Source organism: Tachysurus vachellii, chromosome 6, assembly GCF_030014155.1.
Source record: "Tachysurus vachellii isolate PV-2020 chromosome 6, HZAU_Pvac_v1, whole genome shotgun sequence".
Taxonomy (NCBI): domain Eukaryota; kingdom Metazoa; phylum Chordata; class Actinopteri; order Siluriformes; family Bagridae; genus Tachysurus; species Tachysurus vachellii.
The window spans coordinates 22,002,293-22,028,791 of NC_083465.1; the positions used below are offsets into that span (position 1 = coordinate 22,002,293).

Here is a 26,499-nt window from a genome sequence, read left to right on the forward strand (position 1 = left end):
ATGTTTAATAGATCGCAGCAGTGTTTATTCAATTAGCTTTCTTCAGGTCTCCTTGACAAATGATCTGAGGTTCAAATGAAGCTGCTCACTTATAGCTTATATAAATAATTCCGTTTTTAGCTGCAGTCGTATTGATTTTAAAGGCGTCTTCGGTGAATTAAAGTTTTAATCGTTTGGGTTTATCTGCAGACCGCAGCACGTCTTTCCTCGCCAGTAGTACAAAAACAAAAAAAAAAAGGCTGAAACAGGAAGCAACATGACAAGGACTAATTGCATTTCTCAGCCAAAGCAACAGCTTGCTTTCACATATGCTATGATCTTCATCAGAGTGACCCCTAAAACACTGTTTTAAGGTGCACTAAAGATCTGCATTCACATGGACTCAGAGACAGAAGTGTTCTAAGTGCTATTTATATATATATATACACATTTTTAAAAAATGCCATAGAAGGAAGGCAAAACAGTGTGAGGCCTGAATTACAGTGTTCACTAGTCTTGAGTAAACATTTACTTCAGCTTTGTGCTGCTTGTTGACTTTAGCCCGTAATTCCATGACTAATGTTCTTGCAGAGACTTAGGCTGATGGACTGCCCGGATTCGCTAAAGCTACAACAGACAGCAGAACAAGAAGTGGACTTGAGAAAATCAATAACTGGTCCATCTCTGGAAGTGCTAAAAACACTAGGCTTAAAAAGAGCATATCCGTAAGCCAAAAGTTTATGAGAAGAGCATGTTGTCCAGATCCAGAGATCGGCTCATAAAGCCTCATGCAAATATAGGCTGTTTGAATATTTACAATGGAGCATTGTTTACTTCTACAGAGTGAACTGATGCTTGCCAGATTCCCTGCTTATTCAGACAGGTCAGCTAAGTAGTTGAGCTGACTGTGTGAAATGTATTGTCCTGAGAAATTCTGGTAAAGAAGTGGTCTCGGATGTTATAGAATAAATTACTACATCTTGACAGATGGCAGAAAATGCTGTCCCTGTTGAAGGTCCTTTTTTCCTATCTGTTAGTATGATCATGGCTTATGTAAGGAGTGGACTAAGGATCAAGGGGATTCCACTCTCTGACTCCACTTCCTGCATGTCAGCAGTAAGTCATGGAGTCCTGGGAGTGCTCCACAGCTTCCCATGTTAAAACACAGGCTGACATAAATAGACCGTATGTCCTGCCTGCCAAAGAGCGACCTTCTGGGACTCGGTACATTGCTGTTGAGGAGACAGCATTGTGCGCTGGTGTTAGAAGAGATAAGCAGCTGAATCCTCCTGCTGTTCATTTTCCAAACACTTTAGCCTTTCAAATCACTGTGCTGCTCATCAATGCGTTCAGCAGCAATACAATACTCATACAAATATAAAACATTTCGCAACTGGTCATCATAGATTAGACCTGAACCTGGTAAAAACTGAACATTCTGAAAATATCTTTCAGAAAAACAAAAGAAAACTGGCAGCATAGTTTGGGTCCATTTCCAGTGTCACAAGATCTCAACCCAGTTAAACACCGACATGAGATATTGGAAAATTTTAGATTCAGTCCCACGGCGTGTTACCTGAGAAAACCTTTTTTTCTTTAATATCTGCCATGCTAAGCTATTTGGATCAAAAAGTGCATGTTATTTGTTGGTACCTTGAATAGGGAACAGCATTCCAATTACTGTTTGGGACTCAGACACACGGGGACTGAGCTGAAAAAATATTTGTTTAGTCATGCCTTTTATAAATAGTTATTTCTTGGGTAAACACGCAGACTTTGAGGGTTCACAAGCATATATTATTTGGTGAACAAGAATTTTTGGATACAAATTACTGACGCTTATGTATTCGCTCGGGTTTGTTGACGGTGAAGTGGCAGGCTACTTTATGTCCCAGGGCACCCTTATGGCTGTGACACCTTCTGGCTCTCCCTTTTTTTTATGCTGTCATAGTTAGTCTTGCATTCTGCACACAGTGTACTTTGTCCTTAACCATTACGCAACATAAAGTACGCCCAATAATCGCTGTTTTTCTCTTTGGAATGCAATAAATACAAACAGGTTTGTAACAATGGTTAGAATTACATCTGCTATCATAGATTTTGAACTGCAAGTCTCCATCAGTGAACAATTAACAACTTCGACAAAAGTTGAACAAAGGGGAGATATTCTACCAAGAACTGAGAGGTGTTTATCCCTCCAGTACGGTGCCAGAGCACACTGAAGCTGTTCGGACAGCTTGTATCGGCTCAGCACTTTACTAACACACTTTGTGTTTTGCCCTATAATTTGTCCATCTATATATTAAAGGTGGGGTGCACATACATACACAACCCAGGCAACTATTATGGCGGAACCTGCTGGGGCAGCTGTCCGATATTTTTATCAGTAAATGACCTCAATGAGTAGTACTATGGTAATACAAATGTGTTTTTGTAGTACTGTGTCTTGAACCGTGAAAGGTTTAGCTCCGTTTCACACAGAAGACGACGTTCAACACCTAGAACCCGAGGCAGAGGTAAATGTGTCAATGTGTTAATCGCTTTAGGCTAATGTCAGACATGCGCACTGAACACTATCTCCGCCGGATATTGACAAAGACACGCCCCTTGCTGCTAATTGGCTACAGGTTTGTTTTGTTAGTCGGCCCGACTGTTTTCTGAAGCATTTCTCAAACATCGTGCACCCCACCTTTAACTACACCTTGTAGGTATAAAAGTGAAAATGATTAGATTCTCGAAAAATGCCCATTACAAACAATGAACTAAAAGCAGGAAAACAAGTGAGCCTGATTGGCAGTACCGGGTTAATATGCTCACACACTGTAGTCTAAAACAACATTAAAATCATTAACCTTTCGGCCGCAGGTTTCAAACCTACCAAGGCCACTTTTATTTTTAGAATTGATGTCTGAGTTTAGCTCCTGAATTACGCCCATTGTTAGCCGATGTTAATTCGCAGTCACTATGTAGCACTCACATAGCAGGATATCTACTATTCTGGCACAGTAAGTGCTTATACACACACTTTCCCTCTGACAAACTGTCAAACTTTCTGAGCTGTTACTAATGCAATACTGCAGGACAGCTGTGTGTGCTTGGAGGACAGCTCTTTCTGCCCAGTTCAGTCCTAACAGACAGCAACAACGGGCCAGCCTTCAATTTTCACAGCGAGCCTTTCTACCAACCTCCATCACTTTTTCCATTAGACTCGTTTAGAGAGGCATTTTATGTCCTTGAATTTCATAGTCATGGAACAGATTAAATAAGCTCTAGGTATTGGACACCTAACTGTCTTCCTCCATCATCTCGTCATCTATTGACAAAAATAATGTAGAAAAGGCCCAGCTGCATTAAAATAATGCATGTCTGTTTCTATGGCGGCTTTCAGTTAACCATTCTAATGTGCTGAATAAAACAGACAGGCTGCTATTCGAAAGAATTCTCTGTCTGGCCATAATGTAAGCTTTAGATAGCCTTGTTCTAAACAGATACAGCTTTCATGAAATTAAAAAGAAATGATGTTTAATTCTTGAACAGACTGAATCTGGCAGAATAATACACTGGCAGAACAAAATGAAAAGCTGTGAATAGACCTGCTGTTCAATCCCCCAAAACCTTCCCAGCCACACTGAGCTATTTCCAAGAAACATGCAGATGAAGCAAAGATGGTGAAAGACAATAACAGTGATTAGACCGAAAAAAAATATGCTTCTTTTCTCTCCCACCAGGGTGCCACATAATCATCTCCTGGTCTAATGATGTGGCTTCTGCTAATCGGAGAGCAGAGTGGGTGTGGTGTGCATCAGACACACGGTGCTGCTGCATGGTGCTAGTGAGGAACGAGAGAAGCATGTCCTGGAGGATGCTTAAAATTGCTCTGCTTGCATTACTCAAGTACCGAGCAATACTCGAGTCAGAAAACACAGAGACAGTCATAATGCAGTAGGCGTAGTGGTTAGCACGGTTGCCTCACACATCCAGGGTTGGGGGTTTGAGTACTGCCTCAGTCTTGTGTGTGTGTTCTTCCTGTGCTTAGGGGGTTTCACTCTGGTCCAAAGACTTCAAGTCAAGAATCTATGTGTGTGTGTGTGTGTGTGTGTGTGTGTGTGTGTGTGTGTGTGTGTGTGTGTGTGTGTGAGTGAGAGTGAGAGTGAGAGTGAGAGAGAGAGAGAGAGAGTGAGTATGAGTTAGACTGAGTTTGAGTGTGAGTGAGTGAGTGAGTGAGCAAGTGCAAGTGAGTGTGTGTGTGAGTTTTTGCCCTGTGATGGTTCAGCACCCAGTTCAGGGTGTCCTCCACCTTGTGTCCCGCGTCCCCTGGGACAGACTTAAGGCTCCCTGTGACCTGTGTAGAATAAGCTGTACAGAAAATGGATGGAAAGAATGAAACTAAGCAAAAACTAACAACTAGTTTTATTTCCAGAGCCTACATTAATTTCATACCATGCCCACAAGAAACAAAGCATTCTGGAGCATGCAACCAATGATCAAAGCGGCAGTATGATGGAACGGATCCCGTTGAAGTTTCCGATAACGTTATGTCCCGAAGTGCTTCATTCCTCTGTATACCACAGCAACCTACCAGTGATTATAACTGTTTATTTATTATTAAAGATATCGTAGCTACTTGGATTTTTGCAGAACGTCCAATCATGTAATGAAAACATCAAAATGAGGAAACAATACCCTGAGTGTGTGGCTACTGTGGAAAGTGCTTCGAAATAGCAGCATAGAGAGAGCCTATGATTTAACGCACTGTTCGTTCATCTGTCTTTCCACCTGTCCATATAACACTTGTATCTACATCACTGATACATGTGACGTTCGTCATTTATTTCTTTTATTTACCGTTTTGTTATGTAAGGCATGCTTACAAGTTTTTTCATTCAGGTTTAATTCTTCTTACATTTTACAAAACTTTCCAAACAGCAGATAGGAAAACTCCAAACAATGTGTGCAATGATGTGAGATTTAAGCTTCAAAAATCTTTTTAACCCTATCCCTTTAACACAGCTTCAGCAACAGTGAGCCAAACATTTTAAAAGGCTACGAGCTGGGTTAGAGCAGTGGTTCCCAAACTGGGGTAGGCATACCCCCGGGTGTACGCCACGTGACGGAGGGGGTACGCGAACAAAATGCTGAAATGTACTGTTAATGTAATTATACTGCACCTAATATTCAAACAAACATGTATTTTTCAGACTAAATATAAAGACGTGCCCCCTCTAGTGTACGAACAGCAAAGTAGCCAGGTAGTGCCATAAAAGGTCAAATTCATGACATCCAATCAAATTACCCTATCTGCACTCAACACAAATCTGTGTCCACTCAAGTGTCATGCGTAAGTGCATGCATCATAAGTACGTATCGCATGTAATTCCAACACACGCGGTTAGGAATGAAGCATAATTTAACAAGCAGATAAAAATGGATAAGTGGCTGCAAAGATTTAGGCCTACAGCCACAGAAAGAAAATCGACACCCAGCAGCTTGGATGAGCCACAGTCCTCTGACTGCACCCCGGGTCCATCCATTTCAGCTGAAGCTGTTTCTCTAACCCCTGCTACGGTTAACACCGATACAGACAGCGATTCATCGGAGGTTTCAGCGCCAACTCAGGTTCAGCAATTCACAGAAAGACCATCAAAAAGGCGCAAATATGATGAGAAATACATTTCATATGGATTTACATACATCGGCAGTGAAGAAAATCCCAAACCACAGTGCGTTATATGTGCAAAAGTACTCTCTTCTAACTGCATGAAGCCAGCATTTTTACGTAGGCATTTAGAAAGGAAGCATTCCTTAACAGGAAAGGTCTGCAAGCATCCTACATGGCGAGTTACAGAGCGGCTAAGACGGGCAAAATGAATATTATTGTGGAGAACTTAATTCTTCCTGCTACAGCCGATATTGCAGATGTTATGCTTGGGGAAAAGGCCAAAAAAACAAAAGAGAAGATGCCGTCATCAGACAACAGTTTCACATGGCATCGCTGATATGGCAAAAGACGTTTTAAAACAACTACTGCTTCGCATAAAATCCAGCGATTTCTACACTTTACACGCCCTGATTTCGACGCCCTTCTCGACAACATACCGGTGCGAAAGTGGGTTTTCAGCACTTACCAGCATAAAGAACAAATATCGACACAGACTGCATAGATAATGATTTAAGACTAAAGCTGTCTCCGATACAACCAAACATCCCAGAGTTATGAAAGTCATTTCAATCACATCCTTCTCATTAAACGGTCAGTCATTAAAAAAAAAAAAAAAAGATTTGTATACTAAAGTTGTGTTGGATCAAATAAGTTATTTTATGAAGGTACATGTGTTTTAAATGCACTTTAAAAAAAAATCAAGACCACAATAATAAGAGTGAGGGGGTTACGCAGAATGATGTCTCTGTAAAAAGTTTGGGAACCACTAAGTTAGAAAATTCAGAAGTGAAAACTGGCTTACTATCAGTATTACTTTAACAGCTATATGCCTGCACTGTATTCTCCTGCAGTACTAAGTGTTTTGGAGTGATTGAATGAATGAAGTAAAATGGACAGAGTGGGCGAACTCACTGGTCGTGTCTTGTGTCTGGGACACCGCGGTCCATTCGCAGTTTGTCGCTCTCCACTTGGTTGAACTTGTTTCGGGCGTACGGATCCTGACCTGGCTTCACCACCGTCGCCCCCACATAAAGATCCTGATCAAAGTCCTGCCACCTGACTTTACCTGGAAAAACACACACACAGACACATTATATTATTATTATATTTATGGGTCCAAGCTAGAGGTCTTCAAGGATCCACTTAGATCCGAAAACCCGAGGTCCGACCGAGCAGGTTCGGGTCTAAAAGTTTCACGTGTGCCTCGGACACGGGTCGGGGATAATAATAGTGCCATCGGGTCTCGGGTAATTTAAAATGAATGTGTTTTTACCGAACGGACCCGAGAAGACCCGTATCTCGCATGTGTGCATCGACTCCAGTCCTTTTCCAACCTCTCCTCTGTTTGCCAAGACGTGTGGCTGGCGGTAAGCTAATTTTTGTTGAAACAGACCTGTCAATCAATTTTGAATCCACGCTGCAGCGGTTACTTTAGTGTAGACTTAAGCAACATTCGGGTCCAGTCGGGTTAAAAAAAATGCCAACGGGTCGGGTCGGACTCGGGTCTAATTTTTTCGGGTTTGTCTCGGGTCGGGTCTTTCTTTAAAAAAAAAAGTTATGCACGTCAGGTTCGGGTAAAAAGTGATTCGGGTCACTTCGGGTCGGGTACATTTCTTTAGACCCGAGAAGACCTCTAGTCCAAGCACCAGCTAAGACTGCTCATGATCTAAGTATCAGTGATCACAGTGAACAGTGAGCTCTCTGGCTGTAATAAATCCTTTAGGTTCTTTCCCATAACCTGTGTTCAGTTAACCATTGCTGCATGGTGCTGCCTACTCAGTGAAGCATTAAGTCCCTTTCTAGAACCTTCAAGCCTTCAGGTGTCCCTTAGCGTTGAAACGAGCTTCCAACCTCATTCCGGACCACAGAATCTGTCACTCAATCTGTCACTTGCATTTCCACAAATGTAAGTTGCTTAGAAAAGAGACGTCCATTTAATTAGACAAAATATCCCACTTAGTACAGAGTTTTTCTGGAATGTGGTACACGAGTTAGAACCTCTGCTCTCAAAGACTTGGTCCAAAATGAATTTGGGTACAACATGTTTAAGACATCACTTTTAGCCAATTACCAGTTTGAGAAGAGATCATCCAGGATCATCACGGACTCGAAACAACCTGCTCGTCACGTATTCAATCTCCTCTCATCAGGTAGGTGGGTCAGGACAATAGCTGCTCTCCTGTCTAAGCTCAGGAAGTTTTTCTTCTGAGGCAGTAAACATCATGGGCAGTGCACATCATAAGAGCACCCCAAAGTGATGACACAGATCACTCGCTGGTATTAACAGCTTGGTGCTAATAACCACAGGTGCAATAAGTACATAAGAAGCAATAACAAGGCTTTGTGCAATATGAATGGACAAGATGCGTGTAGCAAGTGTCCGATGTGAGCGCTTCGCTTTTGTTGTACGCTTGTGTGTGCATGTTAATAAGCACTTACTGGAGATACAATGGCAGTTCTACTGCCTTTGACAAGGACAATACACTCAGACTATAAAACATAATACAGGAAAACATTATCCTGAGCTGAACATGAAAGGAAGCCAAAAAATTAAACCAACAAGACATTTGTTGCCAGTTTATTATGCCTCTGCCACTGAGTGAAGGAATAGAGGCATTACACTTCCATGTTGTCCATTTGCCCATCTGTCTATCAGCGGCTCTTGGTAGCACACTATTTCAAAAACCAGTAGGTGAATGCTTGTAGGATTTATATGGAATTAGTGTCAGAACCAGTAGCTGAACTGATTACATTTTGGTTTGAACCCAAACTGGGTCAAGGTCACAGCAAGGTCAAATGTCTGAAAAAGCTTTTCTTTAATAGGTTCCTTCATCTAAGTGGTATAATTAAGGGTATAAAGGGCATACAAATGATCAACAGTAAGAACTAGAGTCCTTTGGTGGTGTAGACATACGGTACCAGAAGTGTCAGTATCCTATTATAAACTCATTCACCAGTGTAAACTCAATAAAATGTCATATTTTAGGCCATGCTTAAATATATTCTTGTTTGCCGTAACCCGACCGACCCGGTCAATTTAGGACCGACTCTATTTATTTATTTATTTATTTATTTATTTGCTTTAAGTCCAACCGACTTGCCGGTTGTAAATTTGCGTTAAGACCGAGCAATTATTTTTTTTTTTACTCTTCAAACAACTAATACAAATTCTATTGTTCGAAAATCTATTGCACGAATCGATTGGACCAACCAACACAAGTTTCAAAAACGAATAATACTTCTGCACAATGTTTCTCTTTTTACAACAGAAATGTGAATGGTGTGTTCGACCGAAGGCACGGGTTGAAGACCCAGTCAGTGACGTCACGATATGCTAATTTGTTTAAATTCATACCTACGTAATCACCATCACCAAAATTGGACTTTTTTTTTTTTTTACATTAAAACTTGAAAAAAAAAAAAAAATAGACCTACCTACCGACCAAAATATTTTTAAGGATGACCTTAGAAGAAACATTTAGACTGATAGATATATAGAAAAATAAGGTCTTTAATGAAGATTACTGTTATTAGTAGTGGTGGTGGTGGTGGTGGTGGTTTTAAGAGCAGCACCAGTCTTTAGGCTATTAATAAAAGTTTAATACAAAAACATTGTTTTCATGGTCATATGTGATTTGTGTTGTGTTGTAGATTTCTTGTATATTAAACTCAGTGCAGAATAAATTATTATCTAGCAGTTGCATTAGTCAGTGAAGATTCTTGTGTCTTGAAGAAAAAAAGTTCTGTTTTCGCTTTGGGTGACAGAGTTTAAAACACTAAAAGTTTTCTTGTTTGCTGAAACACATTTAACAGAGAATCATTTCTCAGCTCAGGAACGGCTGTAGTTTCGGACTTCATAGAGGGAATCAAAGAAAACCTTGCAATGTGGAAGGCTTTGGAAGGCCACATGGATGGTGAATTTCCATTTCAGTGTCAGGAACAGCAGCTGTCTCTCCCGTTGGTTAAATGAAAGTTGCAGTAACAGCAATCAGGTCAGTGAGACATATGGCAGAACTCGATTCATTTGTCTCTTTTAACAGAAGCCTGTTGGTTCTTATGAGCGTCATAATTAGCACATCTGTCTGATTATAATCTTTCATTAAAGTGCAATCTTCCAGCAGAGAGCTGATGCCTAAACTAAAGCCAAACTCAAAGTGGTGTTAAATAAATAAGAGTGCCCCTACACACCAATACATTCATTCAGAATGAAACATCATGCTATTCTAAAGTGAAACGAGACGATGACACGGAGCTGAAAGCAGGTGACAAGCTTGACCCTTAACTGCTGCAATTTGATTGACAGTTTTTTAATGATGTAGGCTCAGTAAGAGCAATGACCTTGCGTGAGCAAACTACCGCAACTCTAACCCTCGAGCGATTAGAAAACAGACTCAATACAGTCTTATTGTATTGAGTCTCATTATTTCCGTATGAGACGCTATTGGGTTAAATAAATATATTACACGCTGCTTGGCAAAAACCGTCAACATCTGGATTTAACTATGCACCCATCACTCTGGTAAAGGGTAAAACTGGACACATCAGACTACACGACCTTTTTCCATTGCTCGAGAGTCTAATCTTCATGCCCCATAGCAAACTGAAGCCTTTGTTTCCGATTAGTCTCACTATAAGTGGTTTTCTTACATCTACACGGCTGTTTAGACCCAATCCCTTGAGTCCTCTTAGCATTGCACATATAAAAGTCCTCTTACTTTCACTTTCATTTAAATTAGGAAAACAGAAATCAATAGAAATACGGAATAAGAATGTGACAATAAATAGAATATAATGTGCCGTTATGTTACACGTAGTAACAGTAGACTACTGCAACAACCACCATTAACCAGGTTGAAAGCGGTTACAGCTTTAAAGGTGGGGTGCACGTTGTTTGAGAAATGCTTCGTGCCGACAAGTAAAACAACCGTGTAGCCAATGAGCAGAAAGGGGCGTGTCTTGTCAATATGCGGCGGAGAGAGTGTTCAGTGCGCATGTCTGACATTAGCAGAAAGCGGTTGAAACATTGACATGGCGGATAAAAACGAAAAGCGAAAAAAGGCTTTCGATAAGGCAAGAAGCAGGACCCGTGTTAATATAGGATCAGCTTTCCAGCGCTGGAGAGAACTGAACGTCTTCCGTGTGAAACGGAGCTAAACCTTTCACGGTACAACACACAGTACTACAAAAACACATTTGTATTACCATAGTATTACTCACTGAGTTCAATTATTGATAAAAATATACCCTCGGCCAGCTTCCCCAGCAGGTTCCGCCATAATAGTTGCCTGGGTTGTGTATGTATGTGTGGGGCGGAGCTAAAACAGGGGTGACACCCATTTGGGTTAGGGGCGTGTTTGTTTAGGTGATTTCAAATGTCAACATTGGCTTTCAAACATCGTGCACCCCACCTTTAAGAAGAGGTAGATAAGAGTGCAGAGAGATGGCGTTCGCATTCACGGTATCTTGATAGAGATTTACTGTGACCAAACTCATTCACGTACTGCAGGCAGACTCAGGTATCGAGATCTCGGCACCGCAGCGTACGTCCTAGTCCGCATGATGGCATTCACGTTAGTAATATTCGTAAAATGAGAACCCTGCTCTGTTTTGGACTAAACATAATCAGAGAAACCGCTTCAGGTAATGGAAGGCAGATACAAGTGCATATGGTATCACTCATCTCTCTCCGGGACTCAGCCTTAGGTTACCGTGGAGACGTCACGACGTTTTGTGTAACATTTCTTTGTTTAATATGAGAAATTTAGTATTAATCCCACAGCGTGTTTACATGAAGCACTGGTGTTCAGGTGGACTCGTACCTGGTGGGAGGGTTTCCAAACTCTGCGCTCTGCTGTCTGTGTTGCTGTGTGCTTGAAGCCTACTCGAACTGAAGCCACTCCAGTCATCCTGTCAAAAAAAAAAAACAAATAATAATTTTACCTTTACGAGTCGCTTTATGAACCTCCTATAAACAAATCACCAGTGTTTTGCTTTCTCATGGAGCACGACAAATATTGAACCAACATAAAACCATTTCTTGGGGAAAATGGGGGAACATTTTCAGACATGCAGTCAGTAGAATGAAACAGAATCCCAAATAAGTTGGCGTAACACAGATGTTAAAGGTCATAGATGTTACTAAGACTAATAAAAGCTGCGTAGGACACAAACAACACAAACTCTGCTCAGTGAGAGTGGACAATCGTGAAGATCACTGACAGCGTCCTGTCTCTCTTCCGATCATCTGAAGCTAGACGTCTTTTAAGATTATTAATGGTCACGCTATCGGAGATGATCCCAAAACGTGATAGAAATTCATCACAGAACGTGCCGATATGTGTCCGATAATATGAAGATCCCCTAATTATAGACTGCATAGAAATTTATCAATTTAAAAAAAACAAAAAAAAAGATGAACAAAAATTTCACAAACAGAAGCATTCTTTAAAATGCACTTAGCGTAATAAGGAGAATTTACCATCCAGTAGCATGTTTTGATTTGTTTACAATTTGTGATTGAACCTTCTATTTTCTGGGCTATGTTTCTAATTGTATTTGATAGAGGTTTCAATTTGTGCACCAATTGCGTCTACAAGTGCATCTAAAATACGAAGCCGTTATTTTCAACCCCTAAACTTCTGTATCACGTTTTTACCTCTTCTGGGAAAACATCTCCCACTGAAAGCCATCAGTGACCTGACAACTTTTAGATCAGATTTGTGGAGATCAAATAATTCATTTGTTTATACTGACTGAAAATGTCGGATAAGAAAATTGTTTCCATTTGACATATGGAATGAAATGGTGGTGTACAGGTAAAAAGGGTTAAATACACTGTAAAATGAGAGGGATTTTAACCCCCCAAAAGGCCAAAGGATGCACTGGGCTTGATTGAGTTACATTATTGATTTAAAATCTGGCACTAAAGCTCAGATCTCATCTTGGGGATGAGTGCACAGGCTCTGCTGTGATTTGTTTGAGGCTCAGCTGGTTCGAGTCTGTGTATCCTTCTGGCTTTCCAGACATGAACTTTCTGCCTAGTGGATACCAGCAAGCCGGTGAGGGTTATCACACCAAAAATGTGTGCCTTCACGTATTGTCCAGGGTTTCAGTGTGAGGTTTAGGAAGTACATCTATTGTACGTGGGAGCTTCTATTAATCCTTGGGTATGAACCAGTGCTACAGAAATATCCAGGATTTTTTTTCCCTTTTCATTAATTGGAGCTTGGGCTACTGTACAGTCTTGTTTGAAGCGGCGTCGTGAATCGGCTCAGCGGGATTGTGAACTAACGCACACCTGCTGTGGCAAGCGAAGAGAAGAAAAGTGAAGTCAACGAGTCGAATTGAAAACAGCGCGAGGTTCAAGGTCAAAGCTGACGACGTGGATTATTTCATTTCCTGGTGTTTATTAAGAGTGAAATCACGTCAGTGTTCGTTTTAATCATGCTACTGCCCTTGACGCCGGTCCGACATCCGACTGGCGAGACGATGTGTAAAGGACAAGGAATAAAAAAAATAGCGTTAGAATTCCTGATTTATCTAATAGGTTCGGTTAGGAATTCATCTGACAGAGCAGAGGTGTCCAATCTTATCTAGAAAGGGCCAGTGTGGGTGCTGAGCTTCATTCCATCCAAGCAGAAGCCACACGTCTAATGAAAGGATTAAACTAGACTAAATTCAGCTGTAGCTCCTGCTTGACAGGAATAAAAACTTGAGATAAGACTGGACACGCCAGCACTAGCAACCTACTCTAGGCACAATTTACTAGTTTAGTAGTTGTTGTTGTTACTGTTATTATTATTATTATTATTATCATTCATTGTCATTCATTTCATTGAGTATAATTTTATTATACTCACTGAAATGATCTACAAAAACATTCAACATGATCGTTTACTGAAGGTTTGAAAAAAAAAAACTCAAACAAAAAGACACTTCTCCTAACCATTATGTAAACTATCACTAACTGGTTTATAGGCCGACGTGGAAGCCGTAGATCAGTACAAAGAGCTCCGAGGGCGTTTTCACACCAAGTCAGTTTGCCTAGTCTGAGTCCATACTTTTGGCCCGTTTGCTATTTAGCTTGGCTTAGATTCACACTGCACAAAAAAAAAAAAAAAAAAAGAAAAGAAAACATTTGCTTAGAGGTGTATAGGTGCAGACGTGGCTGAAAGCGTTACTCATGAAAGTCACACAGAAAGCATGGTGATAAAGGAGAAAACAAAAGATTTGTTTTATCACTTGGGTTGAAATGATGATGATACAGCAGTCATCTGTAGCTGGTGGTCAATGGTGCAAAACAGGCTGGGCTGTGAGCTGGAGGGACAGCATACGCTCCCTCTCTCTCTCTCTCCTGTCAATCAGAGCAACAACATTGTGTATGATCCATAATAGAGCATGATGGCTTCTCGCAGCTCACTGTGATGGAACTAAGCTGAAGCTCATTTGAAGTGAAGCGAGGCCACATCAAGTCAGACTGGCCGTCTTGGTCACACCTACGAGTGCTTACTGTGCTGTGTTCTCACTTGGACGTTAGGAAAAACACACCAGTGTTTAATTTACATAGACAAACCTCTGTATATTGGGAACACAACAGGTGCCATTTTGTATTTTTGATTTAATTGCAAGATCTAATAATAATAATAATAATAATAATAATAATAATAATAATAATGATAATAATAATAATAACGCATCATACTTTCAAGTTCTGCTTTAAAATGAGATCTTAATGTTGCCAATTTTCCTTTTTAAAATCCATTGTAATAGGTTTGTGGGGGAAAAAAAAATGCAGCACATCATAAAAAAGTCTTTATAAAGCGCCATCACCATCAGTAGGGTCAGAAGTGCTTTAATATCACTACACAACAAAACAGGCGCTGTTTAATCCCTTTATTGCCGAGCGCTACAGAGTGGAACGAAATGAGTTTCCACGGAGCAGAGCCATGACGCTTTCCCTCTGAACAACAGCATCCAAAGAGAGTCAGATAAACAAAGGCAAGCAGACTGATGGTTTTATCCACACACGAGACCTGGTATTTGGACGTAGACAAGAGCCATAAAAAAGACGGCATGCAGAAAAGTGTTCGCTAGCTGACTTAACAACAAACTGTGCTTCGAGTGAGTTTAGAATGATTTATTGACGCGATTTCATAGGAAAAGCGAGACATACGTTTACAGAAGTACTTTCTCCGGAACAGCTAATAGCCGCAGCTTGGTGAAGGGTAGTGAGCTGGCGATATCTGATGTGATGCATAAATGCAAAACAGCTGCTTCATCACTTTTCTGTTTTATTTCAGGGATATTTATTAAAGCTCCTGATAAGCTGTCAGGTCCAGAGTGTGCAGGCTCTCTGAAATCTGGAAAAATGACTAAGCCACGTACTACAACTGTGCGCTTTCTCTGAACCGATGTCCACTGCGAGGTGCCTGAGGTGGTCTTCACACTGGCAGAGTTTGCTCTGGTCCGAATCTGAGTGCGATTGTTCACAATATTTATTTATTTTATCACCTTGGTGTTACTATGGGCAGTAAGGCACCTCACTTCTTCTGTCCCACAACGTTACATTAAAGCCTACGATGTCACATTTTCAATCAGAAAAGTATGATCCAATATTATTATTATTATTATTATTATTATTATTATTATGTCTTGCTCATAACTTGACGAGTTTGGCCAATAATACAAAATCACTGTGTTCCCATATACAGAGTTGTGTCCATGTGAACACACATGGTCCAGGTGTGTTGTGTAGACTAACGATGTAATCAGTGCCTAAAACACACTTTAAATCCTGAACATGACTGTAGACCTGAGCACGAGTTGCGTTCGCATTCACAGGAAAATGCAGCACGGTTCGAGTACAAGCAAACTCACACTATTTTCTACAGGTAGACTCCTCTACACCTGGTCCGCATTACAGCTTTCGCATGATCAATTTTACATGCAAACTTTAGTTCTTTTCCCGACTAAAGTGCCAGTGTGAAAGCCTCCATAGATTGTATTCTCCTGGCTGACAGGAGCAGAACCCAACATGATATTCTGCTGGTGTTAACCGTACGTCAAACGCTTTCTGTAAAGAATGTAAAGTTGCTTTCTGTTCGCTTGTCTAGTCATTCTCCGCTGACCTCCCTCATCAACGAGAAGCTTTTGCCAGCAGAAATGTCAGTCACTGGATGGTTTTATCCACACTATTCTATGTAAAACGGTTGTGCCTGAAAATCCTGACAGATCAGATCAGCACTTTCTAAAATACTCCAACCAGCCCCATCTGGCACCAACAATGTCGACGTCAAGTCATCATATTATCTTTTGCCTCGTTTTGAACCTAAACTGAAGCTTGAGATCTGCACCGGAATGATTTATTGCACGATTGGCTGAAAGTGCATAAGATGCTCAGGTGCTCCAAAAGCAAAAACTCAAACCGGCCTGAAATGTGTCTGCAAAGGTAATAATCACCAGCTCACTGGGATTAGCCGGAGACACGCTAGACTAGAGCACATTAACGAGGTGTGCACTGACAGCACTGTGACGAGGTGGCTCTTTTTCTGGAAACACTTTAAGTGTGTAACCTTGGGCTAGTATGGAGCACAGAGCAGATTATACTACATTATCCCAAGCCTCGTTCAAACCGAAGACGAATGAATGCAGAATAAATAACACGGTAATGCAGTCTTTTGCTAATTGCTCCGAAAAAGTTCTTAGCAAACTAGACGTTATTAGAGGATAAAGTAGTGGACATGTTATCGATGAATTTCTAGTCCACTAGGCAACTAATGTTAAAAAAAAAGGTAGCTAATGTATTGTTAGTTAGCTAGTTATGTTCAGACGAGGATGATCAGCTTTCAGGACCGTGTGCAGATTCCGACATCTGCAGGGTTGTACGTAAATACCTGAAGAAACGGTTCTCAGATAATGAAAAGCTTTCTACTAGATGTTTAATGGATACAAAGACGCCATCATAAATCCTTAATGGTTTGGATTCCCTATTTAAACCGAATGACAAAGACAAAAATCTACCGGTGATTGAGAAAGGGATGATTAATTGCCGTCGGGGCCGAGGAGAAAAGAGTCTGGAAGGCAAAGTGTTTTTAAATTGTCTCCAGATTTTATAGGAAGTTTGTACCAAAAGGAAACAGAAGAACGTTTCCATTTACAGGAAGCATCGAGAAGCAGCCAGTATTGCAACACTCAAAGAAAGCTGGTTATTTCTGCACCAGCCGATGACTAAGAAGCCCTAAAAACATAGTAACATATTTAGGAAATTTTTTGGACACTGAGACCAACATTGAAATCTTTGTCCTGTATGAATTCTTCTAAAAATTTCCCAGGACGGTAACTCGTAATATGCTGTGTTTTAACATACTGTGAGAGAGTCAGAGTCTCGTTACTAATGATGATGAACGAAGGAGAAAAACAAGCCACGGAGTCTTCTGCCGAATCCAAAGTTCTGTAGGGTACAGAAAAGCACTGGCTTTCCACATGGCTGAGGGCTGTTTCATCCTCTGGAAAAGATACCCGACTTGCTGTGGAAGCTTGTGGAGTCGGTACACATGCGTGTCTTCTTAATGAACCCAGGTGGACTGTGGGGAAAAAGTAAAGGGTTGCACTTAGGGCTGATTTATGGGGATGAGGAGCTCTCAGAGGCACCAAGAGTTGTAAGCTATGAAACCTCGCCTAGGCGGCATGTGAAGCTTCAGAGCACTTTAACAACCAAGGAGATAAGAGACACGCTTGATAGTACGTTGCCCAAATATTCCTTGAATACAGCACCAATAATAAAATATCACTTTAACACTGCTTTCGATTCTCTCGCCCACAGCAAAATGGTAAACACGCTTCTTATTTCTAGCGCATTCTGGTCTGGAGAATGCAACACGGCCTTCAAACCTGCATGTAATTTGTACAGGTAGCTGAGAGATTCAGATGCCAGGGCACATTCATCCAGTCAGGAGATGCTGACAGATTAATGGGGCGCAACTCTGGCTGCTTGTCTGCTTCCAGAGTGCAAGAGTGACATGATGTGTCCAAAGCTACAAACTAGCGAGAGGGAATCTCATGGCTGTTCTTTCCTCATTGGCTATTCCTCAACAGCTATTTTGGGTTTCCTCATCAAGCCACACAGATATAATATAATATCCTGACTCTCTAGTAAAGGAATAAACCTTAATAACCTAAAGGACCCAATATCGAGCAGCATTCTCCACAATGTCCACCAGAAAATACCTGCATCTAAATGAGCTCGGAGCCTCCCAGTGCTTCTGAGCTCACATCTCTGTGTGGTGCTTCTCTCTCTCTCCCACAGACAGATGAACATACGAGAGAGAGAGAGAGAGAGAGAGAGATGCACACAGACACAAAACAACACAATCTCTTTTTGTGAAGAGAAAAGCCGATATCCAAGAATAGCACAGGAACCTCATCTGTCTTCTGACTCCAGGACCTAGAGATCTGGCCACTAGTACTGAAGCACACTTCAGAAGAGCCAACACGAATATACGATTACATTTATGGCGTTTGGCACGCGCCTTTATACAGAGTGACTTACATACATGAATTGTTCGAGTCGATAAGTAATTGACAGAATCGGTTGATTAGCTCGTCTTTGGCATAGTTCTAGACATCGTTATATTTAGACTATTATATTAGTAAGAATGTTATATTTAATTAACATAAATACAGGCTACAAATAATCTTCAGCAGACATGAAAAAATTAAAAAATAAACAAATAAATAAATAAATAACTAGATGTGCAATAAATGAGCAAAATAATTAGGCAATATCGCACAAGCAGGAGAGTGCATGAATAGTCCTGAATACTCGCTGTGCTGATGTGAAGAATACCAGCATGACTGTGAATACGATATTCACAATAACGGGGGCAGTGGTGGCCAAGCTGCCACTGTTGGGCCCTTAAGCAAGGACCTTAACCATGTCTGCTCCAGTCCACTGTATCAGGCCAGACCCTGGGCTCTGACACCAACCTCTGAAAGTCGGGATATGTGAAGGAAGAATTTCACTGTGCTGTACATTTCTGCCGTACTGAGTAGTTAATATTTCATCGATGCTAATATACTATGGCCAATGTTATTCAAGATTAGAAAGAAGTCGGTTGGGTCAAGGAAAGAGGAAAAGATATGAATGATTAGAGAAGAGGTTTTGTTACTGGGGTCTAATGGGATCCAGATCTATAGGAAAGGTATCGTGGGCTGTGTGGTTGAAGGCACATGCTTAAAGACTGTGATGATTGAGGAGCAGCTGTTCTTCAGGTGGCCGAGCGTTCTGATGGATGGTGTGATCTTCCACTACAGGCTTCATCCTGATCACCAATACACCAACTGACAAAATATCTTTTTAGATGTTTATGGTTTCTTATCCTGAACTTGCCTTGCAGCAACAGAGTGGACGGAGATCGTTACATTTCCTGAAGAGCTGCCCTCACTTTTAGTGACTAGATGTGGATGAGTTCAGTGATGGGACAAAGCTGAACTTTATGCAAATATGAAGCGACTTGGTGCAGCGACAGCCAATGGGAGTGGACAATAGAGAACATGTGATCCGCGGCAAAGAGCACACACTGTTTCTTCTGTACGATATGATGCAGATATACTCTTCTGGATTTTACACACAAACACCAAATCTCCCTCCAGAAAGTTCCATTTTAGCCACAAGAAAACTGATTTGGAATACCACTTGCACCACCCACTAATAAACCTTGTAACTATGGGAGTCACAGCCACTACAGCCACTGGCGACCCTCGGGCTACAGCCACTGGCGACCCTCGGGGTACAGCCACTGGCGACCCACGGGGTACAGCCACTGGCAACCTCAGGGTACAGCCACTGGCGACCTCAGGGTACAGCCACTGGCGACCTCAGGGTACAGCCACTGGCGACCCTCGGGCTACAGCCACTGGCGACCTCAGGGTACACTGATCACTTGCAGCAATAATATTGCTGTACATGTGAATGAAGCCTCTGATACAGTGTTGGGTTTAATGTCACATCTGGTGTGTGAATTAAGTGTAATGATTAAAAACCAAACCCCTGCACGCAATACTCCATTTCACAAAATGATCATTTTAAAAGAAATATTCTGAACACTACATTAAACTCTTCACTCTTCTGTTTACTGCCTGCATACCAGAGGATTTGCCACAGCTGCTCAGAGATAAAAAAAAAAAGAAAAAAGCTCAGAAGTCCTTCAAAGCAGGCAAGACATTAACCTTTCTGCACTTATTAAGCCTCTTGTAAACAGTGTGCTCAGGATTTGTATGCAATTAAACAGTAAGCACCTGGTCACACGAAACCCAGTTCAAGCTAATGGGCTATTTGTGAGATTGTTGTTGTGCTGATGAACGGGACAAAGGATGATTACATGCTGGAGATGGTTGATGTGCATCTTGTCTGATGACAGCCACGTTCACACCTCCAGCTTGAGACTACTGAGACTCTCGTCTGTTCGGAAAAAAGGTGCATTCCAAATCGCGTACGTATGCAATATATGCCACTGTGTTGTATGTATTGTAAGTATATAGTGGTGCTGGATCACTGTGCTGGATCACGGGGCCGGATCACGGGGCCGGATCACGGGGCCGGATCACATGTGCATGCAATCAAAAAGTGAATTAGTCTTACAAGTGCATTCTGTGAGGAATATTTTGTGTCTAATTTCTGGATTCGTCCACATACTGCCGTCCTCGTGTTTCTGTAGTTTCACAAAATCTGCATGCAGTTAAAAGTTGTAAAAGATAAACCACAGCATTAGGTTACACTCTCAGATCACAGAAAAGTACAGAATAGTCCTCACAGATGTGCTGCCAGAGGGTAATAAGTGGCCCTGTACACAGCTCATTACAGCTCTGTAAGGAACCCTGTGGCATTCGCAAGGCCTTTCCTCAAACCCGCCAGGAGTTGTCCGACTTCTTTGGGCCTGTGCTGCTTTATCAGAGACGGTCTATGCATTGACTTGTTTAACAGGCGTATTTTAACCAGCTGGCATTGAGATGCTGTTGTCAGACTGCATCTGTTCCAGGCTATTAACATCTGATCATGCAAAGCCCAGCTGCGGCAGAGGAGCCAAACAATTCTGGGGGCCATGCAGAGAAACAAATAACTGAAGAAGAAGAGCATAAGGACGCCACCTTTAAGTTATACTTTATGTACCAAAATAAAGAAATGCTATTTGTTTGGCTTTTACAGAAGTTCACAACAGGTACTAGGAAAGATAAGGTGCTGCCCAACATGCTTCAGACCTAAAGAAAAAACAAATGCAGGGGATTTTTATGCCTATATAAAATGACTTCTCCATTTATGTGCCACTTTATGTGCCATTAAGAATACATTTGTAGTATGAATCTTTTCCTGAGAAGGTGCAAAGTGTACATTTCATTCAAATCTTTCATTTTTACCTCACAGTTTTTAAAGGGATGCTATATTTACGGTTTCAGCTTCAGTTACACTAACAGCACACGGCATCAAGGTTTTGTTTTAAGTGGCTGTTTTACAACCTCGCAAACTTAAGTCTCCAAAACATTGCAGTGATCTAGAGCAGTCATAAAACTGCATGAGATCATGAGTTCAATTGGAAAAAAAAAACCTAAATGAAATCAAATTTCTAATCCTTTACTTGTTATTACTTATTTTGCTTAAAGGCTTCGAATATTAGGATCGGAATAATCCTGCAACAGCGAAACAGTTTGTAAATAAGTTGGAGAGTCTGTAAATAAGTTGGAGAGTTATGTATATGTCTATACACTCTTAATTTAAGGTATGCTGTGAGCTTTATTGAGCGCTTTAAAGTCTTCTGTTAAAGTCCTGAGCCCGTATTCAAGAACACACTAAGAGTTGAGTTGCTCCTAGTGACACAATTCTTAGACGAGTGAGCGTTTCCCCTTAAATTTAAAGAGAAGATCCTGGTAAAGATGAAAGTTTTTCACAAAGCATCTTAACCTTTAAAAGAGCTCTTAAGGTCAAAAAGTGTTAGGAGTAGAGAGGAGGACTTTTAAGAGTTTCATCAGCAGAGGAGAAAATGGCTGAAAGGTGAAGAGGGAGAAGAAATGTATTGTATGCAATATTTAATAATAATAGTGAGTTAAAATTATGCTACAGCTCAGATTGTGTAGAGACTATTTTTATTCATATTAGAGATAATATATGTATATACGCTAACATGTCTGAAACAAAGCCAAAGCACCACGGCGGCAGAAATGGCGGCGCTATGACATTTCCTAGACGTTTACATTTATTACGTTTATAACATACAGATATCAGCGCATCTTTAATATGATCGGTCACGAACGTAATCCCTACACGATATAGTCTCAAATATCTTAACATGAAGACAAGGTGAAGGTTTATAATAGATCAGATTTTTAAAAAAGTGCTCCTATTTTTTTTATTGGACAACCGATCACAGTCTTCAAAAATAATGAGTCATAGCCAGTAACGTGGTCAGCTCCGCCTCCTCTCTAAGATCTCTCTAAAATCTCTTTTTTTTTCTTTTCCTTGCTCAGATTTGCTCTGAGATCTGAGGTCCTGAATCACTCTTAAGCTAAGCTTCCTAGTTTGAAATAAATCTAAATTAGGAGCTCTCTGAGATCGTTCTTCAGTCTTTATAAATACGGGCCCTGGTACCTACTGTTCCTCCTGTGTTGTGGCTGTGACAGAATTTCTTCTTGGTGATTACATTAGATTAGTAAAATAATCTTTACTCCACTCTGGTGTTAATGGTAACAATAATTGGACAGAAATTATTTGAACAGGTCTAAGAATAACATTAGTTTGGTGCTAAATTACAAGCATGAGAAATGTGTAGATTAACTGTGCAGTCTGATTAAAGCTGTAGTCTTGTGCTCGGATCTGGATTAATCCTGCTCTACGTGTTGGATCGGATTGACCTGTGAGTGTTTGTGTAAACCGCACTGCACATGTTACTGCCCTTCTGTTCGGTGCGTGTGCTTTTTGGGGATCTCCAAGAGCCGAGTCAACAGTTTCCCCGTCTTTACGTTGTCGTAGAGGAACACGCCGTACCGTTTAGCTTCCACTCTGACTTCTCAGAAACAAACGCTTTGCATGCTTCGTTCATGTTTAGTCATTTGGCAAACGTAATTTACAGGAATCCAATAAAGGCGAGTAGCCGAGTAATTCAGGGTTAAGGCTCGTAGCTCTCAGTAGCTCTCTGTCTAATGATCTGGGACTGCGAACTGAAATCCCACAGCTACCCCGGCTTCGGTATGAACATCAGGCTGTGGAAGCGGAGGTGGTTTGGGATGTTGCGCAGGAGAAAGAAGACAAAAATTGGAGGGGGGGGAAAAAAAAAAAAAAAAAAAGAGTGAGAAAAACAACTCCATTGCCTTCTTGTTGAAATCCTGCACTCCACAACTTATAAGTAGTAAAGCAAAGAGAGCGTTCACGACTACACGACACTCGCACTCTTCTGCTGAAAGGTTAAATTTAACAGATGCCTTTGTTATTGTTAAATGTATACAGATGCCTTTGTTATTGTTAAATGCAGCAAACGATTCTGAACAAAGGATCTAAAAATGGCAAAAGATTCAGTGCCGAAACGTTTCGTAAAGTTTTGTTTACAAAACGGTGTTGTTTATTCCGGATGAAAAAGAATCAAATAAAGTTTTAAAAGCAAGAAATGGTCATGGTGTTAAAAACTCAACATTCATTGATGTTGCATTTAAACCCAATAGATCCCTGGCACATGGACTCAGCACATCTCCACAAACACACTCGTTCACAACACGTAGTAGAGATGGCTAAAAACAAAACATTTCAGAATGACGTTTCTAAAATGTTCTGCTAGACTTTTGACAAGAACCAGAGACTCCCCACACACACAGCTCACATCTGTTTTGAATATGACAAGAGAACAAGAAACTGGGATTTCTCTGTCCGTGTCTCTTTAACGTAGTGCTCACTTCAGTCTATTTAGATATGTGACTGGGTCTGTATCCAGACCCTTAATCTAGAAAAAAAAAAAAAATCATTTGTAATTATGACAAAATATGAACAGGGTACGAACTCAGGACTGAAGTTCTGAACACCCAGACCTCTTCCACATTTAAATGATGAAGTGCTTAAAGATTTCAGTATGCTCCTCTATGCTGAACGGGCCAGTAACGTTTCCTCTGGGAACAGACGAGCCTTGTAGCCATGGTAACCAAAACCTAAAGCAAAGGTGTGTGCTGTGAAAGAATTGATGTGAAGTCGCTGCTTTCAATTTGAGAGTTGCTCAGCGGGTGGCTTGCACCCTGTAGGCTGTTCGATAGGTGAGAGTTATTCGCTAGTTAGTTATTCGGCGTTCCCGGCTGCAGAGGCGAAGCCTGAGAAGCGGCGGTGATCTATCGACCGAGGTCAAGTGCACTTCGTACGCAGGTCATAACGATGTATGTGGCCTCGTTTGCGTACTTTTTTTTTTTTTTAATATTTCGGCAACGTTTTTTTCAGTACTAACAGCTAGAATACTCAAAATACCCAAAAGTCATGCAATACTGAGGCGCTCAAGGGTATAAAAGTAGCAGCTCGGGGTAAACAGAATGCACAGGAATATTTGATTAAATCTGGTATATTTTATATATACACTGTATATATAAAAAATAAAAACACCTTTGCTTAGTTTCTGAAATAACCATATTTGAAGAAAGGCAAGAAAAGAAATGCGCTGTAGATTTTAAGCTGCTGTGTTTTTAGGAAGGTCTAAATAAACCGCAGTGTTTAAGCATCCAAGCTGCTGTCCACTCAGTAAATCACACCTTTTGGGAGAGGGAGGGTGCACTGGGCTTCCAGGAAAGCACATACAGAAAGCCAAGCAATAACTTGCTCCCTGTTGATCTAATTAAGGCGTTGGTTACAGAAAATGCAACGGCGAGGGAGTAAAACCTGGAAGTGAGACGAAACCTTTTGGGAAAGTGCTACGTGAGTCCTGAGTCGTACGATGTTTCTTTGGACTTTGCCGTTCGTGTGTACACGTGCAGTCAGGACACTTTGGCTCCTGTTTCTTTTCCTCTCTGACCAGATCTGAGGATCAAGGCGCAGTGTGAGGAGGCAGACTGCAGTGTCATGGGCTTGTTTACATGGCTGCTGTCTGGGAAGAACATTACGGCAAAGTCGAGCAATACAGATCTGAGAGGAACCCGGAGCTGCACTGATCTGCGAGTACATCGCGCCTGCTCAAAAGGTCAAGGAGGAGGCGAGATGGGTTCACAGGCCCAAGGCTGTCTGCAACAGGTTAACAGGTTAACAGGTTTAAAGTTAAGATCGGGTTGCTTCTGGTATTTACACATCACAGTTTCCTCGATTTGCCGAGTATCTAATGTAAAATTAGACGAGGCAATATTGTGAACAAACGGGCTGCTGTTGGATGATCCTCAGATCGTATTCCAGGCTATTCAGTTTCCTTCCTGTCATTATGAACAATTTTGCATTTTTGATCTCGAAAAAAGATGATGAAATGAACCACCGTGCATTTGTTACTGTCAGCAGTGTTATCAGCAGTAATGACACTTTCTCTGGGGTTTGGGTGTGGGGCTTTAAATTAGACTTCTGATTCTGCCAGGAAATCCATGAAAGCACACAGACGGTAGGGTTAGAGTTCGGCACCGACAGCATGAATCTATGGACCTGGGATTTGGGAGCATAGTGGCCAAGGTGTTAAATTCCTGACCAGAAGGTTGTGAGTTCAAATCCCAGATACACCAAGCTGCCACTGCTGTTCCCCTGAGCAAGGCCCTTAACCCTGAATTGTTTAGTTGGATAAAATGCAAGTTACTTTGGATAAGGGTGTCTGCTAAATGCCATAAATGGTCTGCCTGTTGTGTACAGTCCAGGCTGGTGGGAGTGGTGTTTTCTTGCCATGCTTTGTAGTCAACAATACCATCAATCATTACTTGAAAGGTACCAGCCTATTTTCAGGGTCGTTACTGATCACGTACGTTCCTTCATGACCACAATTTATCTTCTAATGAACATAGACCCTGGAACAAAGTAAAGGTCTCATTAACTGGTTTCATGAACATGACAAGGAGTTCAGTGCTCCTCAGTGACCTTCCCAGTCGCCAGACCTGAATCTAATAGGACAACTTTTATGTGGATGTGGTAGAACAAGTGAGTCAGAAAGATCTGCAAAAATTACACGATGCAGTCCTCTTACCATGGACCAGAATCTCCAGGAAGCCTCAACATCTTGTGGGATCCATGCCATGAGTTGCTGAGACTGTTGAGAGCAAAATGCAGCCTTCTACAGCACCTACAGTGTTCCTAATAAAGTGCTCAGTGAATGTAAAGCAGATCAGGTAATGCGATATGGCACAATGTCACACTTACAGGCGTGAAGTGGTCATGCCACGGCTTTAATTCTATTATTTAACGAACAACACGTCCTGTTTTCATTAACTTCTATTTACATCTAACGGCTGTGGAACAGCTTCAGATCAGTTTGCTGTAAATAAAGCAGCTGTTTCTTCTTCAGCCACTTTTCTCTTTTCTCTCTCTTACTGAGAAAGCATCAAGTCCTGAAGGCACCGATACTGGAGATGTTTTTAAACTAAAAACAACAATAAAATAATAATTAAATACAAAAAAAAAATACAAAAGAATTTTTAAAAAATGTTTGTAAATTAAAAAAACAATTTTCTTGAAACTCCTTGGCAGTGATTATAGTCTTTTTGTGTGAGATGCTATAAAGTGAACACAGCTGGATTTAAAAGATAAAGGTCTTCTTTCGTTCCGTCCTGAAGAACCTCTCGATCTGTGTCAGGTTAGATGTAAAAGCCTCACACTTCTGATCTTGCAGATCTTTCCAGAGACCTTTAATTAAGCTGCTGTATATGTTTAAGTGTCTCACAGTACT

At 41.2% G+C, this 26,499-nt stretch overlaps 1 protein-coding gene across 2 annotated transcripts in view; it reads right to left on the reverse strand.

Annotated features, from left to right (window-relative positions):
• The window catches only part of galnt2 (UDP-N-acetyl-alpha-D-galactosamine:polypeptide N-acetylgalactosaminyltransferase 2), an 87,598-nt gene that overhangs the window by 32,433 nt on the left and 28,666 nt on the right, over window positions 1–26,499 (reverse strand). For both annotated transcript variants that reach the window (XM_060872947.1, XM_060872948.1), the window contains exons 2-3: window positions 11,458–11,545; window positions 6,551–6,704 (exon numbers count right to left, since the gene is read on the reverse strand). In XM_060872947.1, coding sequence (XP_060728930.1) covers window positions 6,551–6,704; window positions 11,458–11,545 — 242 coding nt within the window. The remainder of the gene's footprint in view (window positions 1–6,550; window positions 6,705–11,457; window positions 11,546–26,499) is intronic.